The sequence below is a fragment of the Bemisia tabaci genome, chromosome 2 (genome assembly GCF_918797505.1).
Source record: "Bemisia tabaci chromosome 2, PGI_BMITA_v3".
Lineage (NCBI taxonomy): Eukaryota > Metazoa > Arthropoda > Insecta > Hemiptera > Aleyrodidae > Bemisia > Bemisia tabaci.
The window spans coordinates 49,024,347-49,044,816 of record NC_092794.1 but is presented as its reverse complement, the minus strand read 5'-3'; the positions used below and the strand labels follow the sequence as shown (position 1 = coordinate 49,044,816).

Genomic DNA, 20,470 nt, shown 5'->3' with positions numbered 1-20,470 from the left:
ACCTCCTTTGTCTATTGCAACCACTCCTTCACGGCAGGATCACTCCATTATCCCTTTCTACTCTTTTTGTCTATAACTTTTAATAATCAGCCCGCAGATTTGTCATACGGTAGATCGCTCGAATATCACTTTAAACATCGGAAGCAAGTCAAAAATTATCTTCTGAATACCTTCTTTGCGCATTTGTCTTCTTGCAAAACTTGCGACTAAAAGACAGAGGTCCCAGGTTTGAATTCCGACCAGGGTGACAAAATTTGATGGTCTCAGATCTTGTCCATATGGAGAGGCATGAATGTTCGCTCTTTCTCTCTCAAATACCCTACTTCAATTGGGTTACATTTTGCAATAAGGTAGCACTATCTCTGGCTCTCCCATAAAAGCATATATGAGGACTATTCTGTAACAATAGCGGATGTGAAAAATTACCTTTTCAAAACACATTAAAAAAACTGTTTTGGCATCGAGAAAATTTTGAGAAAATACTTGAGATGTGATCTTCGAGGTCTGTACATTATGCCAGAGCCAAACATATTTTTTTATGTGAACAAAACAGTTTTTTAAGCGTGTTTCTAAAAGGTAATTTTTCACACCCGCCATTGTTACATATAAGGCCTCATATCTGTATAGGGAAACGAATGGCATGTATGTTGTTTCTAAAATTGGCCAGGAACAGTGGTTCCTTATTGCAACACCCCCCCCCCCCCCGGGTCTAATGCGGATCCATGTGCAACAGACCATTTGAAAAAAATAATTTACCTCTAAGGTATACCACTATACCTTGCAAATTTAGGCAACCCTGCTAACAACTTAAACAGTTAAATGCAAAATCGGAGGTGTTATAATGACTAAAAAAATGCTTTGCCCCCTATCAAAGCGCTCAGAGGTTTAAAGGATGTCGTGACGAGCGCGCTTTTCCATTTGACGCTGAAATTTTACCGAAGAGAATCAAATACAAACCTGTTATTCGAACGCTGTCACTCTGGCACCATACAATTATTCTTGACAGCTAATGTAAATAATGGAGTAAAATGTGGGATCGGGAGAGGGACCAACGGATGTAATTTAGTGTTAATGTTTATTATTGCTCCGACTTATCATTATCATTTCACTGAATTTTGTGGAATTTGTAAAAATAATCATTTTTTATTCCTTATTCTTTAGTGCGTTGCAAGTAATGAAGACCTAATCAATGTTTGGCCCAATTTATGTTTTCATAATTACGAGAGTAGTACGCAGGCCCGCCACAGGGGGGGGGGGACTGGGTCTGTGGCCCCGGGAGGGGCCCGTGCTGCCCGTGAAAAACCACTACGAATTCACATGCAACCCTGGATTCGGAAGAAAAAGTGAAAATTTTACCCTAAAAATTTCGCCAAAGGTGAAACAATTTTCAAAAACACGCTGGGGTACTGTAGGATTCTCTTTAAATTTTCGAAGCAGTATACTTTTTGGAAAATTTCTACCTATTTTCAAGATGTTCAGTACAAAAGGATATTTTTAGTAACTGCGTTTCATTTTCTTCCGTCGTCAGATGCTAAGAGTCTCCAGTCTGGGCACCCTCGACCTCAATGGCTCATGGCTCAACTCCCTTGTCATAAACAAACGAAGGGGGAGTCCAGGGGGCCTGGCTCCCTTAGAATTGAAAATAGTATCATATGCGCCCCTCCCAAAAAAAATAAAAATTTTCCAGATCTTTTGAATGCAACAATTCGCAAGTATTCTATGCTGAAAGTAGAAAAAAAATGCGTAATTACGCCGCAGAAATTGATGGAAAAATTCGTCATGGAAGCTTCAAAATGCGTTCCAACAGATTTATAAATTCAAAAATTTCTCGGGGATGCCCCTCGGCCCCCCCCCTCCTGTGCTTGGGGCCCGGGCCTTAAGACTGGCACCAGGGCCCGAGATGGGATGTGGCGGGCCTGGTAGTACGTATGAGATTTGGAATTCCTGTTTTTGTTTGATAAAATAAGCGCTTCTTTAAAGCGTTTACTATTTCAGCTGTATGCCTATTTACAGCGAGCGTTAAATCTGAGCTACGAAGGAGGCTGAAAAGATGTCCTTGCACGAGGGCTCTTGATCTGTCTGCACCATGCGGAAGACAGTTTGAATGCATGACTGTGTATTCAAATCCTCCCTACCAGGTTGCAGTCGTGAAAAGCGTCTTTTATATAATAGCGGGAATAGGGCAGTGAAAGTCGTGCTCCAGTAAATTTAGCTTCGCAAATTAGACAAATATCATAAAGTACCTAGCTGCATGGTTATCTTTCATTAGAGAGGCGTATAGTAGGTAGAAAAGGATACTAAACATTTATGAGCAGCGAAGATGGAAAGATGGAGAAAACGTTGGGCAAAATTGCAGCTGAGGAATTAGATCTTCCAAATTTTAGTTAAAAATAAAATAACTATTTCTATTGCATGTGAATTCCAGAGGATTTGAAAGTTTCATTTTAGAAAAAAACTTTATGATAACCGCTACCCGGGAAAATTGTCTTGCCTCGTTACAGATTTTGTATGTTCTGGAATTTATCTGCGGACCATTTTCTTTATCAATGTCTTGTGATGTAATGGCCACAAGGACGAGCACATTTGATTCTGCTCAGAATAAAAGTCCAAGACACGGTTGGTTTGAAAAAAAAAAACGTGTTTTAATAATTCGTAAATCCCCATACTCAGTAAACACGAAGAATTTGAAGAGGGGATAACAGAAATTTATAGGCATCATAAACTTCAAGAACCACAGGGTCATAAAGCTAAATCTAATAGCACTTAAAGTAGGGGTAAGAGAGGATTTTTTTAGGTAAGCCTCTCATACCTATAGCGTAATGAGAAGTGTGCCTGACTGAAATGATTTTAAAATCAAGGTACTGCAGTTGAAAAATTCATTATAGGAAATAAGAAGGATTAAAATTTAACGAAAGTTCAAAGATAGACAAAAAAAAAGAACAACAACAACAACATGGATGAATGAACATACTCTTTTGAGCAACTACTTGGTAGGTACAGTATTGTAAATTTATATTTAAAGACATTTTTTGCGTGAAATGTCTGTTTCTTGAGAGAGTTTTGTGAAATTTCATAGAATTTTCAAGGGGCCAAGTATGCAGTCGGCAATTAAGCTTTTATAGTTTTGGATTCCATTGCAACTATTTCCAAATTTCGTTTTGTGTCGGACATGAATCCGACAAGAAATTTTAACGTAATTCGTTTTTCAAAATTTCATAATTGAATTGTTATGCCTCTCACGACCTTCTTAGTCCTATAAGAAATTTCGACCGAATTTTTTCAAACACATCTCTGAACAGGCAACAAGTTCGCCGTTCATTATTTCCCTCCATTAAAAATGTCACGTCTTTAATATGATTAAAGGTTCGGGCTTTAGAACTTTCAGGTTTGATAATGAGAGGCCCAGGGCCTCAGGGCGCATTCAATAGTCGGGCCGGTTGAACAGAAACGATTCGTAGAGAACCAAATGGATAGGGGTGGGGGAAGACGTCAGAAATCGGCTCATGAAGGTGATGATAATGATGCTGATGAAGAAAAGAAGAAGAATAAGAAAAAGAGGGGAAGGAAGAACGGTGGAAGCTGACGCAATTATGTTGGGAGTGCCAAGATATTAATGGTCTTCGCTCTCTCAGGTAGTTGCGAGCAGTCTGCTTCAGCCTACGCGGTACCCTAAACGAGCGTTTTTCCTATTACAGACAATGATTCTTAACTCACGGTCAAATAATGAAAAATTCGATGCAAATATTTTGAATATTTTGAAATATTTTGCGCTTCCTGCAATAAAAGTGCAAAGAAACTTGATTTAAGAATACATAGTGCTTTTTGAGTGGAAAATCAGTGCACACTATTTAAACAATAATTTTGATATTACATATCAATAATTTTTATAATAAGCAAGAATGCTTATTATCCGTTAGAATTACTATTAAAACCCATTTATATTGTTAATAATAAGTCAATAGATACTAAGAATCATAGCAGTAGTAGTAGTGACATATTTGTATTGTTAATATAACAATAAATTTAAAAAAAAAAAAAATCAGTGCGCCTTCACTATTCTGCGTATGCTGCACGGACAACCAAAGAGAAAGAATGGTTGCATTCAGGCTTTAGCGTCAAAAGCGTGCTTGTGCGAATCACGCTGATGATTGGTACAAATATAATTCGATGTATGATGAATGGATTTGTCGAAAGCTTCACTGAAAACGGACTTTTTCACAGTTTGAACCGAAAATACACGGGAAACTTACAGAGAGAAACAGAGCTTTTCAAGTACGCCAAAGTGAAAAATAGGTAAAGTCCACACCAAATAAGTTGACGCACTTGTAGACTGCGACGAAAAATTCGCCATTTTGCTCCTTGCATTGCTTTCAATGCTAAACGGAGTCACATGTCGCAGTCTTTAAATGCGTTAACTTATTTGGCGGAGACTCTAAATGTTTTGAACTTTGTTTCTGTATTTATCCTCTACTGACCAGTTCGGGTCTCTGATATCCGAACTTCGGTTCAGCAGACCAATATTTCGTACCGAACTATACTGTATTCTATTAAGAAACGAACTTAATTGGTTTCTCAGTGTGAGTTGTTGCCCAATTTTTTGGTGCTGCTCGAACAGGTTGGAGTGTAACTCTGATGAGTTTGCTGTAACGTGACAATAAGTTAGTGTGTAACACTATTCTGGGTTGTCCAAATGTATCCATCGGAATATTTTGCCCCTGCATTGAATATCTATTTTTATGAAAAATGGACGGAAAAAAAATCCATCATTTCCCATTAAGTAAGACCATCGACCGGACGCATCCAAATCAAAAGAAACTATATCAATTCTGACGTAAGTTCTGTAAGGCACGTAGGCGAAAATTTGAAATAGTGTAAATTCTTGCCGGTATTCTCCTTATATCTATTCTTGTCGGAAATTCATGCTCGTTATTTTTATTTTGAAATGTTTTTCATTGAAATCATGCATGTCATTTGTTAAAGGGTAAGAACGAAGCTAGAAATCTGGTGCTCATTCGTTCGTTTCCAAGAATGGCAAGACGTGCTGCGTTTTTGCTGAGAAACTCACGACTGTCTCACGCTCACGACCGTCACAAATAGCTGAAATTTGAATAGGAAATACACTGTGAAAAAAAAAAAAAAAAAAAAAAAAAAAAAAAAAAAAAAAAAAAAAAAAAAAAAAAAAAATCTGTACAAATTTGGACCGTATGCGTTTTCAAATCTCAGAAATCGTTCAGATTTAAAAAAACACAACTTCCAGGGGAAATGATGAACTTGATTTCTCGCCTTTTTTCACCCTGAAATTTCCTCTACTTCAAACGTTCGCCCACGTATACCCATGGATCTCAGGGGTCATGTCAGAATGGATGTAGGTCATTTTGATTCAAATAATTCCGACTCGAGAACAAAACACTCTGCGCTTTTTTGGCAGTCTCCTACCGTCTGGCAAACATGAAAGATTATGCTCTCGGGGCTTAACTGCCGTGCTAAGGAAGAACGCCGTATGAACTTTCGAGAGTTGCCAAATTTCCCTGGATAAAAAATGTATTATTGACGACATTCATGCATATTTTTCTTCGAAATTTTCAGATATTTTAGATTAAATTGCGTGCAAAATTGCCTAAAAACTGTGGAAAAAAATATTCACAATTTTCCCAGTTTATTCGGTTTTTATCGAAGAAAACTTGGCAACGTCTAAAGGCTCATACGGCGTTCTTCCTTAGCAAGGCTGTGAAGGAGTACCGCTCTGGTGGATGCACCAAGCCAAATCCTAATTCTACACGTACCTCGAATCTTCCTGATGAATGCAGCACTCTTGACGAAACCGATACTGAGGGCGCAATTTAGTATGCGTTCCGTTCTCACAACCGCGTTTCGTCGTTCTTACAGCGTATCGACGAAACTCCATTTCTCGTGAACCCTGGAGGGCAGCGAGTTTTACGGACATGACGGTGCATCTCTGAACGGAGTTTCGTCTTTATATGAGAGGAGCGACGATTCGGAAAACGCCGAAGACGCGACGCGAAAGAAGAACACAGAAAAAGACGACTCTCGCCAACAATACAGCTTGTGAGTGAGAGCGAAATGCATTTTCAGAGAAGTCGATCGCAACCTCTTTGAGAAACGACTAGGTAATTTGAAGAGGGGCGTAACCACCAAATTTTGGTGGCGTAACCAAAAGTGAAAGGGAAACATTCCTATCTTAATTATTAATCCCAGAATTAAGATAAACCCATACAAATAACCTAAATTATATATATAAAATAAACACAAGTATGACCAAAGAGAAACTTACTTGAACAGGATAATATCTTATTATCATTTCTCTAACTCTATATCCCTTTCCTGATGCGCACAAACCCATATATAAAATAAGACATACTTCTATAAAGTATCAAATTATTAATCAATTATTTATAGTCCAGCTCATAAGGTTAAACCTAGCAATCAAATAAATTGACAAGAACTTTATATACTTCACTAGATAAGAGATTTGGGATGCTCGACAGCATGCGTAGTCATTGAGTATTCGACGGAATACTGGTTTTTGTGCGGATGGACGCATCGCAAGCGGAATACTGTTGTTTTTACGGGTGGACGCATCTCACTAACGAGCGACTCTACCAAAATTTATTTTTAAACGTCTTTTTTCAACATCTGAATGTCTGATTTAGTGGGGTAACGGCGTAATATCCGGCTTTTTTAGCCACCGGTCCTAATGCAGGGTGCCGGTGCTCTCTCTCATGATATAAAAAGGAGGGGGCAAAACTTGGGAGTTATTAAAAGATTAATTTACTTTTTTAAAACACGAATCTAGACCTACGACGTTATTAATATCTCGTAATATTTGAGTTTCTTGAAAGATGACCAATTATCTTAATTGAACGTAACTTTTTCCAATTTTTCCTGTTTTTTTTTTTCTTTTTCTATTAGGAGTTTATTTATTAAATAATTTACGCTCTTCTCGGTTATATTATTTTGGAAAATAAAAAAAGGTAATGTAAAAGCTCTGTAATAAAAATCCGGGTTTGCCACCATCTCCTTCCAGATTTTTAATGTCAAGTTTGCAGCGTTTAAAGAAGACTGAGTGAGGCACAGAGGCAAAGGACGCGAGTCAAACATGTCAAATCGCCTTCATACAGGCGGCTATGCAATTTGAGCTACACAGAGGTTCAAATAGTTGTATCATACGTTTCGGTCTCCTAATGCTGCATTCGACGGAGAGCGAGTACGCAATTGAAGATGTAAAGTCTAACAAGTGAATGAGCCCGTCAGTGGTTTTACCTTGAAATCAGGTATTTAAGTTCGTGACGTATGAAGCCCTCGTCATGATTTATCTTTAATCCAAAAAATCATTAACATAATTTTTTGAAAATAACCGTAATGTGTCTCGTCTGTTCGGAAAATAATCTATGAACGTATCAAGCAAAAAAGTTGGCTCGTTACCTTTCAAACATTTTAAATTACATCGGAATTTTCGAAACCCAGTAACATTTTTAGTTTCATATATCCTCTCGTAAAACATAACAACTTTTTAAACGTTTTTTTTTAATATTTGTGTTTCAGAACGGTTGAATGTCCTGTACGAGAAGAATTGGACAGTGCTGGTGCACGAGCAGTTGCGCAAGTTCGAGACGAATGTGGTCGAGGCTGCCAGCGTTCAGGGATACGACGGAAAGGATCTCATGGACAGGGATCAACAATGGTCTTTTAGCGGGGCCCTCCTTTACTCCGTCACAGTTATCACAACGATCGGTAATAAGGATTACATTTTGCAATAAAGAACAACTATCTCTGGCTCTCCTATAAAATCACATATCTGGGAAAACCGATGACATGTATGTTATTTCTAAAATGAGCCTGAAATTGTGATCCCTCATTGCAAAATGTAAATTCATGTAATCCCTTGTCAGTTTTCACGTAAATCAAACCTGCTACCATTGTATCTATTTTGTCCTAAAGTGCCTATTTCTAGAGTCCCTTTATACTTGAGAGTCAAGACAATTTGAATCCATTTCTGATTGGTTACCGTATTTTAGGCCTTTACAGTGTCACAAACGGGAATATAGATTACATTTTCACCAGTTGCAAAGATTATAATCTGGAATGGACCGAGGAATAACAGGTTCGACAAGGAACAAACGGAATGAGAGAGGGAACGGAGAAAGGAATTTGAGAATGGGTCGATCAAAGATTACGAAAAACGTTCAATTTGTGTAATCTTTATTCCCGTTTGTGACTCCATGAGGAGGTGTTGTCTTGACTCTCAGTATAAAGGGACTCTATCTATTTCCAGCCGATTTCGACACATTTTCCATGATGTCAAAATTTGTCGTCTCCCGAACGAAGGAGTACAACTGAATTCCAAGGTTGTCAAATTGACTGAAACGATTGATTTATCTCACCAAAATGTCCACTGACAATAAATCCCGTTTATTTACAATTTAAGTCAACATTTCGGATGTTGAAGTAACGTGCTCATTTTTGTCGGCACGAACGAGAATTTATAATTTAATTTTTACGAGAATAAGGTCGGAAATGATCTTGATCAAAATTTCTGCAAGAATTGGTGCTCAAACAAACCGTTTCCTCTTCTTTGAGAGGATAGTTACCGAATTATGCCGATCAAAAAGGCCGATAAATCGCTCCACGAGGATGCGTTATCAGACAGACGAGTGACGACGAGGCGGCTTGAACGAGGAAGGTCGAACGGAGCCCACTGGAGCATGTTAAATTGATCAATGAGACTTTCGCGAAGTTTTAGTCGCAGGCTCCCAAGCAAAGTGTTATAAATTGCTTCTACTTACGGAAAACTTACAAAGAAAATACACGATCATTCCAGAACAAAGTCTTCATCGTCTCCTCGTCGTATGAGCTCACAATAGTGTTGCGTCCGTCTACTATAACACTTTGAAAATGTATTACTATAATTCTTATTCTCTCAAAGAAGAGCATTCAAAATGTCTCCCTGACATTTCATAGGAAAATTCTTGAATGGGGACAGAAAATTGAAGGAAAATTTCAAGGAAAAATGTTAGAGTCTTCTTTATAAAAGGGAGAAGAAATAAAACATGAGTGGATTTCTCCGCAACGTCATGTAATTGACATTTTAAGCGTGCCAGTAGGGCTCGCTTTTTGAAATCACTTGGATGTACCATAGTACAGCACACCGATAAACCAATGCTATTCAATGGGCCGTCCAAATATTTTTTCCTCGGACCCGTTTTTTTTGTCTTTGAACCGTTATACTGCCAAGCCCTGATGGTCTTTTACCAAAAAACTGAATGAACTGCTGATTGGAAACCCTTGAGAACATTTTCCGGTCAAAACCGTATTATTTCATTTGACAGATTCTTCAAAAACCTTTTTTACGCTAGAGCGATTTGAATCTAGAATATTTTTTCCCGCCGCACTTTAATGGGTGCTTCGTACCCATTGACTATATAACATGAGCCCTATGCATTACTCCATGATAGAATGCCATATCAAAACAGCTGATATTATTAGCTCTTGGTTCAGCGATTCATTCAAGCTCATGTCTCCGAAATTTCAGTTGTTCGGCACGCTTTTCCAACATATTCATGTTGGATGTTTCTCCTTGTTTTTTTTTTTTAATTCAAATATCAACCTGCACACCTTGAAAGTGCATCATACACTGGAAAAAAAGTTTACCATATTTAAAGATCCATATTTCCGTAAAAAGTTTCCTACTTCCAACACGGGATTGGTTTATGATCTATGAGAACGAAGTTTTCTTGAATTTAGGAAACCATTTTTTCTTGAACCAGGTAAATGTTTTCTTGAAAGAACCTGTCGGATACTGAAACGGAAAAACTGCTTCCTTGAAAACAAGAGACGGGGAAACGAGCCTAAATTAAAAGATCTATGAGGTGTTGATCGAAGAAACCTGTTGCCTCAAAATTAGGAAACGGGAAGAGCATTTCAGTTTCCTAAATTGAGGGATCCATAGATTGTTGAGCGCAGACACCTATTTCCTTAAAATTAAGGAACAGGGATAGCGTTATTTGTTTTCTGAATCTAAGGCTCTGCGCTGTGTTGGTCGAAGAACCCAATTTCCTTAAAAATTAGGAAAACGCCTACTAAAGAGGCGGATGCAATTTGTCATACACCCCTATGTATTCGATCTGGTTGCTCTACGGGGGCCTCCCAAAATTATCGTCACTCCTATGCTCCCGTGCTAAGGAAAAACGCCGTATGAACCTTCATGCGTTGTCAAATTTCCTTTGATAAAGCACGAATTTCTGGCTTAACTTATGAATATTTGTCTTCTAATTTTTCATATAATTTTGCTCGCAATTTCAACTAAAGTCCCTGGAAACAAGGAAAAATATTCATAAATTTCCTCAATAATAAACATTTCATCGAAGGAAATTCGGCAACTCTCGAATGTTCATACGGCGTTTTTCCATAGCACGGCAGTATGACGGAGGGGCGTATCTACACTCAAGGAATTCGTTTGATGTTTTCTCTTCTCTATTTGATGCAGGTTACGGAAACTTGGCGCCGAAGACTGCGGCAGGGAAAATCGTGACGATGATCTACGCCCTTTTCGGGGTTCCTCTTCTACTTCTCTGCCTATCAAATTTGGGCTCTCTTTTAGCCGATACTTTTTTATTCGCATACTCTCATTCCTGCTGTTATGGCCACAAGCACAGACAAACGGGTAAGTTAAGCTTTTGTGTGGCATCCATTAAGAAAAAATTAAAATAAGGTTTAATGTGAAATGACGTTGGGATCGATTTCAAGACGATGGGATAAGCAATGCCACAGTCATAGAGTTTACCGTCAGTTTACCGTATAGTCTGTGCCGTTTTTAGTGTTTTCAATTATGTGGGACTAATCGCACTGAAAAAAAATTCTCGGCGTTTTTACCAAGGACCGTTGGTACCTTTACCATCTCACTTTTTTTACCAATTATTGGTAATTTTACCAAGACAGACTGGTAATATTACCTAAAAACCGGTATTTTTACTGGTTTTTTCAGGTAAGAATACCACTTTTATTGGTAATCAATTCCCGGTAATTTTGCCATTTTATCTCGGTAATTCTACCACAGTCGATAAAAAATCTTGGCGTTTTTACCGGGGTCCAGTAAAATTACCGAGAAAGTCAATAATTTTACAGAGATTTCTCGGTAAAATTACCAATTCCATAAATGGTAATTTTACCAAGAAAAAACTGGGATCAAATAGAACCCTGAATTCTTGGTAATGTTACCCTTTTCTTAGTAAATACACCGAGATTTTTTTTTCAGTGCGCAGCTGAAATAGAGTTCAGCCAGAGTTGAAAACAAGGAGACTACTTTCCCTGGCCGTTCACCCGCTCTGCGACTTGTCTTAACTATGGTAGGCCCAAAAACGGTCCTATCGAAACCCCTCCTTTGATAATGGCTAATCTCGCGACCTCGTGTACTACCTGATTGACCTTTATAATCAATACCACCGTGCATCGTAAAAACGCTGTTTGAGCATCCGAATGTTGCCAAACTTCCTCTTAGAAAATATTTATTTTTGAGAAAAGTGATGAATTTATTTCCTCGAAATTTCCAGACACTTTGTATCAATTTACCAACAAATTTCTCCGTAAAATCGAAAGTGGAATAAGTACAGATTCTCATGAAAATCCGTGATTTGTCAAAGGAAATGGACCGCGTTTAGCAGAAAGGAACCAAACCCCATCAGCTATTGCCAAATTTAGTTGGGCAATTTAATGTTTTACAAGAGAACGTTTGTGCGGATTCCTTAGAAAATTTTAAGGAAAATGCTTCGTATCATGCAGAAAATTCACTGAGATTTGCACAAAAATCCGCATAACCGTTTTTATGTAAAAAGTTAAATTGCCCACTTAAATTTGGCAACAGCTGATGTCGCTTGGTTTCCTTTCAATTTGTGAACCCGGTCTATTTGAAGGTTTGTCTGAAGGTTCAAACGGCGGTTTTTCCTTCGCACAAGTAGAATTGAATCTGTGAGAATGAAAACACACCAACTCGGAACTTTAAAAATGCCCAAATTTCATTAAAGATGCCCAACTTTCACAAAAGCCATCGAAGATAGCGCATCTTCATAAACTTGGGCCTTTAAAGTTTCTAAAAGTACCTAACTATCCTTTGGCACCCAAGAGCTTTTTTTTAGACCACACTGGGCAAAAAACACATTGGATCTAGAGTCGAGACTCTTAAAAACATCAACAAGAAAAAGTACTCTTGATTCAATCAGAATCTAGCTTAAATCAAGAACCAAGCCTCTTAATTTAAGCGGATTTCGTTTTGATTCAAGCAAAAATCCGATTGAATCAAGAGTATTTTTTCTTGTCAATGTTTTCACGAGTCTGGACTCTAGATACAATGTGTTTTTTTTTCCAGTGCAACTTCATCTCCACCTACTGCCCACTTTTTTGAGTCTCTTGAGCATTTCCAGTATTCCGAGTGTGTGTGTTTTCATCCTTACCAGTTCAATTAAATAATAGTGGATGATTTGTTTCAGAGTGCAAGGACAGATACTCGGAGGCGATTCCTTCGCCGCCGGCGGGCCCGGCCATGGGAGCGGGCAACGTGCCGGTGCGCAACACGATGGTGAGGATGGGGTCCGGGGGCCGCCCGGTGTGTCAGCTCACCCCCGAGGCCCGCCATGTCCTGGCCGAGTGCGCCGAGTACCAACTGGCACACACGTGCTCCGACCCCAGTGCCACCTCTATACTCCGGCAACTCAACGCCGCTAACGTCGCCGCCCCTCCCGACGAGTTCGACGATGATTCCATATGGTTAGCATTACTCTCCACCAGCTTTATCCAACCTTCACCGTGTTTCCCTCACAGGAGAACGTATCCGTACCCTGGTAAAAATTGGCAGTAGAATCTGTGTTCCAAAATACCATAGACCTACAGCCGGCTGTAAGATTTCCAGTAGCTTCTATAGCCGGCAACACCATTTCTTATCGCCTTTTATAGCCGATGGCGATTAAGCAACAGCCTGGCGATAAAGTGTATGCTAAACGTTACTAATTACGGATGCTAGGACTTAGTGAGTTTTTGGACTACTGCTCTCTTTTTGGGCCGCAATATCTTGATTTAATTTGCGAGGAAAGCTCCGTACTTTTGAAGGATGCCTGCCATTGCTAATATGTTGGAGCGCCTTCAATTTCGTATGATACTGTGCATTACCTCTGGTGTGAAATAGTTGCTTCAAGCGTCGCGGCGCGCAGCCAGCGCTGAACGCGAATTGGCGCCTACAAACCTAACTGGGATACTTCACGCATTGCGTAATGCGTGAAGTATCCCTGTTAGGTTTGTAGGCGCCAGTGCGCCGCCGCTCCGCTTTGTGTTAGGCTCTAATATTTGCGGAGTCAGCGTTTTTCAACTCATGACTTTGAAATGTTTGCACACTCTGTATGGATTCTTCTCATTTTAATTGATGAAACAAAATTTGTAGTAAAGGAAAATATAATGTGCGTTTTGTAAATATTAAGGTGATTCCGTACAAACTTAAGGATTTACAAAACACAAGAATTTCTACACAATTTCTTATAGCCTTTTATAGCCGATGGCGAAAAAGCAACAGCCAGGCGATAAAGTGTAAAGCCCGGCGATAGGAACTACAGCCCGGCTGTATAATTTTTTATCGCTTCGTGTAGCCCGGCCGTCTGCTTTTTTCCATTTTCTACAGCCAGCTGTATGATTGACTGCTATCGCCTTCTTCAGTCGGCTATAAGAACTCCTATGGTATTTTGAAACGCAGCTCCTATCGCCAATTTTTACCCGGGTAAATCAATGTTGTCGAATTTCACCTGGAAAATTGCATTTTTACTTGGAGAATCTTGGGCATTCTGAACTGAAAATTTCACCAATTTTCCTTCTGATTTCATGCAAAAATCAGAGAAAATGTTGAAAGTAAATCGCATGGATACAATCTCGTAAAAAATTAATTGTTTGTGTCAATTTTGCATCTTCGGAATGGAGTTACGTCCAAATTAATTTTTTACGAGAATGTATCAACGCATTATTCCTCCAACATTTTTCTGATTTTTGCATGAAATCAGAAGGGAAATCGGTTAAATTTTCAGCTCAGAATACCCAAGATTCTCCTAGTAAAAATGCAATTTTCTAGGTGAAATTTGATGACATTGATTTGCAGATACGTTTTTCCGTGAGAGAAACACATTGAGTACGTAGAGTCGTAATGTGAGTAGGAAAGCTGGCGCCAGGTGAAAAACTATAAAACAGAAGTCCAGGTCGTCGAGGTTCGAGCCCGGTGTGCGCCGAGCTTCGGTCACTTTTTCCATCCGAAATGGCGATGTACAAGACGTAGTATCCTCTTAGTTTACATAAGATGGCCGGGTCCCAGTGTATCGAAAACAATCGATTATTATTTATCGAAAAAGTGACCCGGCGTGACACATGAGTCTCGAAATTCGGGGCCTGGAAAATGCTTAAAAGTGGCGCGGCGCCAGCTCTCCCATTCATACATACAACTCTATGTACTTTATGGCTTTATTCAACCTTATTATTGTCCGTCGTCTCCCGGGCGAGGGAACATATCTCCATTTCGAGGTTGCAAAATTGACACAAACAATTAATTTTTAACGAGATTGTATCCATGCAATTTTCCTCCAACATTTTCTCTGATGTTTGCATGAAACCGGAAGGGAAATCGGTAACATTTTCAGTCAGGAATGCGCAAAATTCTTCTGGTAAAAATGAAATTTTCCAGGTGAAATTTGGCAACATTGATTTGTAGATACATTCTTTCGTGAGGGAAACAACGTAATGTCATATTCAGGCATAGAGAAAAAGTAGTAGGTGTTTGCATCTTTAGGATTGTTTGCACGTGACGTAGTTCGGTACAACATGTCTATATTACAGCGCAAAATGACCATAACGTCCGATTTTTTTGCTTAAATCAACTCGTGATACAATTTCAATCACTACCAAAGTCGGATTTAGGGGGTGGGAACATGGGCCGCGGCCCTGTGTGGCAAAATTGAGGGGTCGACAAATTTTGCAATTTCATTAAATGTAGGTATCAAAAAAAAGAGAAAAAAATTGCATTTAGAAAATATATTAAAAACGAGAAAAGGCGACAAAATCTCCAATTTCCTGAGAGTCCAAGTATAGCAGTTTCTAATTTTGTCGCCTTTCGGTGTTACAAGAGACATCACCTCTAAGTAGGTAGTCGAGTAAAGGGAGAAACCAACACACCATTTGACCTGGAACGGCACGGCGCGGCGCAGAGAGCAATGTTGACGGGGACTTGAGGTGTGAGACGCATAGCGCCTACAAGACTGCACGAATACTTCACGCATTGCATCAGACATAATTCGGCAGACATTGAATCACTAATGCGGTCAGCAGCGGTCGGCGTGAAATGCATGGCGCCTACAAGACTGCAGGAATACTTCACGCATTGCGCCAAACTCAGTGCGGTCCAGGTCAGCGAGCCGCGCGCGGCGGCGGCGGAAGTTGTAACTATTAAACCACATTAATGTTTGTTCTTACATCATTTTTTCGTTCATTTTTTATCAATGGAGGGCCTAGTCTACAACTTCACACAATGATGGATTTACGGAACTTAACTTTCGCCCAAAGTTGAACTTTTGCCAGGGTTGACAGGGCTTTCACAAAAAAGTGCCCAACACGAGTAAACATTTCCAAGAAAATTGATGATAAAAATCGTCCAAGATGCCACCAAAAACGAAGATGCCCGAATTGCAAACACCTCCTTTTTTTCTCTATAATATTCAGGGTGTCCCAGGTTTGACCAGCGGGATTTCAGGAGACGTAATTATTCGGGTCCAAACAAGACTTTCAAGTTTTGGAGACAACATTAGGTCAATTGTTATGAAAATATGTAGCTAGCACTATAATCAGACGTATTTCTGCTAAACGGAACTAGAGGGAAGAAAGGGAATGCGGTTTGGATTGACGGGTGCAACGGACTGACGAGCTCATATCGTCCTGTGCTCATAATGCTTTCCCATGGCACTTAGTTCCGATTCACAGAACTCGCTATCCGAGATTCTAAAATCCCCAAAAGGAACTGAAATTGGTTCTTAATTCCGTTAAACAGGAATACGTCTAATTTTCTTGTACCACATCCAAATGTGAAGTTGAAGATAACACTGTTTTTAAATTGTTTTTAACGCTCTTCGTAAATCCGTGATCAAAACTGTAATTTTTCATGCGAAAACACAAAATGTTGGTTGATGACCCCTCATGGACCCCCCCCCCCCCCTGGACCCCCCCTGGACGAGTTCTTTTTTTACCTCAAATTTGGATTCGACATTATATATTCCTGGGCAAGTTGACAGTTTTTCATAGCGCATCATATTTTATTTGCGATCTTTTTATGAGAATGCTCGTAGATACCTTTTAGGGAAGGTGCCTATACTTAATCACAAAACCTTAAACAAAATTATAGTTGACGTAAAAATATTTCAAGATATCAAGTAATTGAATGATCCTACAGAGGTTCTTGGCTGAGCTCCCACATTTTCGAGGCTAGGCAAAATCGGTCACTTAGATGTACGTTTAGTTGCTGAACCTAACATAGGTGTAACCCTAGGTACTGAGCTCATAAACTGTAGCAAAAATAACGATTTCCGGACTTTATGGAATCCTCTCATGAAAATAGAATTCTTCTCGAATATACCTCGGGAATCCACGGATTTAAATTGGTGTAAATTCGATTTTCTGGAAAGTCCCATTAAGTTTATGATCGCCTTTAATCTGAGGGATATGTGCAACATTTTAACAGCGATTTATTGCAATAAAATTGAATTTTCTTCACCATGAAATTACAACATTTTACATCTTTGGGTCTCTAAATGCCGATTTAATACACGACGAACATACTAACTTAGTTCCACGTGTTAGGAAGATTGGCAATACTAATGCAGTGGAATGCAAAATTGCAGCTCATTTAAATTTTATTGCAATCAATTTCAATAGGCCGCGTGCCTTCAATTAATAGATAGGCAACATACACAACACTCCGATGCAGAGGGAATAATTTTACCATGTAATTGCAATCTGTGCTACGTGGCATTGCATACCCTGGTAAAAATTGGCAGTTGAATCTGTGTTCCAAAATACCATAGACCTGCAGTCGGCTGTAAGATTTCCGATAGCTTCTATAGCCGGCAATACAATTTCTTATAGCCTTTTATAGCCGATGGCGATTAAGCAACAGCCTGGCGATAAAGTGCATGCTAAACGTTACTAATTACGGATGCTAGGGCTTGGTGAGTTTCTGGACTACCGTTCTCTTTTTGGGCCGTAGTATCTTGATTTATTTTGCGAGGAAAGCTGCGTACTTTTGAAGGATGCCTGCCATTCCTAATATGTTGGAGCGCCTTCAATTTCGTATGCTACTGTGCAATACCTCTGGTGTGAAATAGTTGCTTCAAGCGCCGTGGTGCGCTGCGGCGCGGCGCGGCGGGCGGGCAGCCAGCGCGAAACGCGCATCGGCGCCTACAAACCTAACAGGGATACTTCACGCATTGCGCAATGCGTGAAGTATCCCTGTTAGGTTTGGAGGCGCCAGTGCGCCGCCGCTCCGCTTTGTGTTAGGCTCTAATAATTAATCTCGTGGAGTCAGCGTTTTTGAACTCATGACTTTGAAATGTTTGCACACTCTGTATGGATTATTCTCATTTTAATTGATGAAAAAAAATTTGTAGTAAAGGAAAATATAATGTGAGTTTTGTAAATATTAAGGTGATTCCGTACAAACTTAAGGATTTACAAAGCACACGAATTTCTACACAATTCCTCTAGCCTTTTATAGCCGATGGCGAAAAAGCAACAGCCAGGCGATAAAGTGTAAAGCCTGGCGATAGGAACTATATAGCCCGGCTGTATAATTTTTTATCGCTTCGTGTAGCCCGGCCGTATGATTTTTTCCACTTCCTATATGCTTTTCTATCGCCTTCTTCAGTCGGCTATAAGAACTCCTATGGTATTTTGAAACGCAGCTCCTATCGCCAATTTTTACCAGGGTAGAGTGTATAATAGAGGTCACACATAATTTATGGAAATCAAGTTTATACAGTTTTAAGAAATTTTGCATCTCTGGCTCAGTGGCGTGGCGTGCTTTGCGATTTATCGATTGTTGTGCCATTTAAACCCATGATAAAGAATCGATCATTAAGGTGTTCGCTACGAACACCCTGTTTATCGATCCTTTTCCATAGGTTTAAACGGCAGATCAGTCGATATATCGCAAGCACGCCACGCCACTGCTCTGGCTATGACCCTGTTCGGCTAGACACTAATCTCAATATTTCGTTCCCACAGTATGGCCATCAACGACACACCCTCACGAGTGCCTCTAATTTGGCGGGACGGGAAAAGGTCACTCACACCCGGGAGTCCCTTACCACCGATCACTCGCCCCGCAGGGCCACCTGCAGATCCTCCACGGGTTCCCGTGAGCCTTGTTCTAGTAGTTTTAGTCGGTTACATCTGCTTGGGAGCTGCTATTTTCGCTGCTTGGGAGGAGTGGACCTACTTGGACGGCGCTTACTTCTGCTTCGTGACGCTCTCAACGATAGGGTTCGGGGACCTAGTCCCTGGCAAGTCTTTCCAACGACCGGACACCCAGGATGGACAGATCCAGTTGGTCGCGTGCTGTATATATTTGTTAATAGGTTTGGTTCTCATTGCCATGTCTTTCTCTTTGGTTCAGGAGACGGTTGCGGCTAAGAGCAGGCAGTTTGCCATGTGCATCGGCTTGCTCTCACAAGACCAGGACTCGTGATGTAAACTCTCCGTTTTCTCACTCCTATTCGGTTTTTTAAACGACTGATTTTCCTGATTGAAAACAGGAGAGGAGAAATTCCGCGCTGCGCTGGAGAGGCTATGTGCTGCGTAATGCTCTGGACAAAATTGTCCGGGCATCGCTGTTGAAGAAATATCCAAGTTTCAGAAACTCACATTTTTTTTCGAAGAGGTTGATGCAAAATTGACCCTCTTCGGTTTCGTAACCCCCAGTATGCAGTATAGGTAGATTTCCATGATCAGCATAAGTACCTAGGTAGTATGATGATGGCCGAAGTTCAAACCACGTATCTCCATTGCGATGTTTCAAATTTCTGATCCTATTTTTTTCTTTCAACGAGAAACAAACCATTATACCTAGATTAAAACTCGAACAGAATATTCTGCTAAGAGATATGGTTAAAATCAAGGATGTTGACTAGTTTTATGAAGAAAAATAAAGTATGACAAGAAGTTTGCAACGTCCCAAACGGAGATGCAGAGTTTCAAATTTTGGGAATCGATAAAGAACAACGTAGCCGTTTTTCATAAAATGGTAGTTTTTAAATATTTCCACAGACGTGGGACAAAAGAAGCAGAAAAATGTTAAGTTTTGTTGCTTGATATATTATTTGATGAAAAATGAAAGTATTTCAATTCTGTATATGTGAAAAATAAGACAATTATTTGGGCTAACAAATGGAGGTCTTTCTAGAGCCACACTACCCACTATTTTCAAAAAATTTTAAGCAACATGACTACGAATGACTGGACAAAACAGGAAAAGTATGCAAGCACAAAAATGATCAATCAAAGGGCATTTATATTTGTATTCTTTAAATTTTACTATCTCCAAGTACCTGAATTTTTTTACTAATGAGTGTTCGATTATGATTCAATTGTGCATATATATCATACAAAATTCTTCTCAGATATTGATTAATTATAAATTTATACTTGCAATATACTTAAATACGTCTCTGATTAAAATAGAAGATGCAGAATTGATGTGCAACAAAGGACAAATGAGACCATCTTGTAAAATTCAGTCATGCACACATTTTTTTAGTGGGTATTGCAAGACTTGTAAAAATCCTAAGATTTAATTCGATTAACATGCTGGTCAAAGAAGGGTAAAAAGTATTGTGTCTATAGACTTGATTTTATTTCAGATGGAAATAATCTCAGTACATACTGTAAAATTAACACAAATTCTGTAAATAAATGTATTTTCTTACTGAGTTGCTCTTGATTTTTATATGAGTTTCCTTTGTCCTTGTATTTGTGTTAATTTCCCTCTTTAATACTTTGGATAGAATTGTGAGGCTAGTGAAGTCCAGTACACAAAGCTATAGGTCGATGATGAAACTGCAAAAATTTGTTTCTTGGTTAAAACGCTGCAGACTCTCCCTATCATAATTGATCATTGAAACAAAAAATACTCCTTGTCATTTCTAAAAAACTTCCTAATTTTTTTCTCTGCATCAAAAATATTCTTTAAAGATTTCAAACAATAGTGTTGATTTGTTTTCCTTTGATGCAATATTATGGGAGCGGAGATTTTGAAACAAGACTGCAAACAAAATTTGGAGTTCTACGACTGGAGGCAGAAAAGAAAAATTGAGAAAAAGTGTTGCTGATCATTTATACACAGAAACTCAAGTTGTACTCCAAATTTTTTTTTAAAGGTGAAAATTCAAGG

The 20,470-nt window shown here is 39.3% G+C and overlaps 1 protein-coding gene across 1 annotated transcript in view; it reads left to right on the top strand.

Annotated features, from left to right (window-relative positions):
- LOC109044102 (potassium channel subfamily K member 18) overlaps positions 1-20,006 on the top strand; it is a 211,438-nt gene extending 191,432 nt beyond the window's left edge. The window contains exons 2-5 of the mRNA XM_072297497.1: positions 7,564-7,752; positions 10,505-10,681; positions 12,501-12,777; positions 18,307-20,006. Of these exons, the coding sequence (XP_072153598.1) occupies positions 7,564-7,752; positions 10,505-10,681; positions 12,501-12,777; positions 18,307-18,769 (1,106 nt within the window). The 3' untranslated portion in view covers positions 18,770-20,006. The remainder of the gene's footprint in view (positions 1-7,563; positions 7,753-10,504; positions 10,682-12,500; positions 12,778-18,306) is intronic.
- The last annotated feature ends 464 nt before the right edge of the window (positions 20,007-20,470 follow it).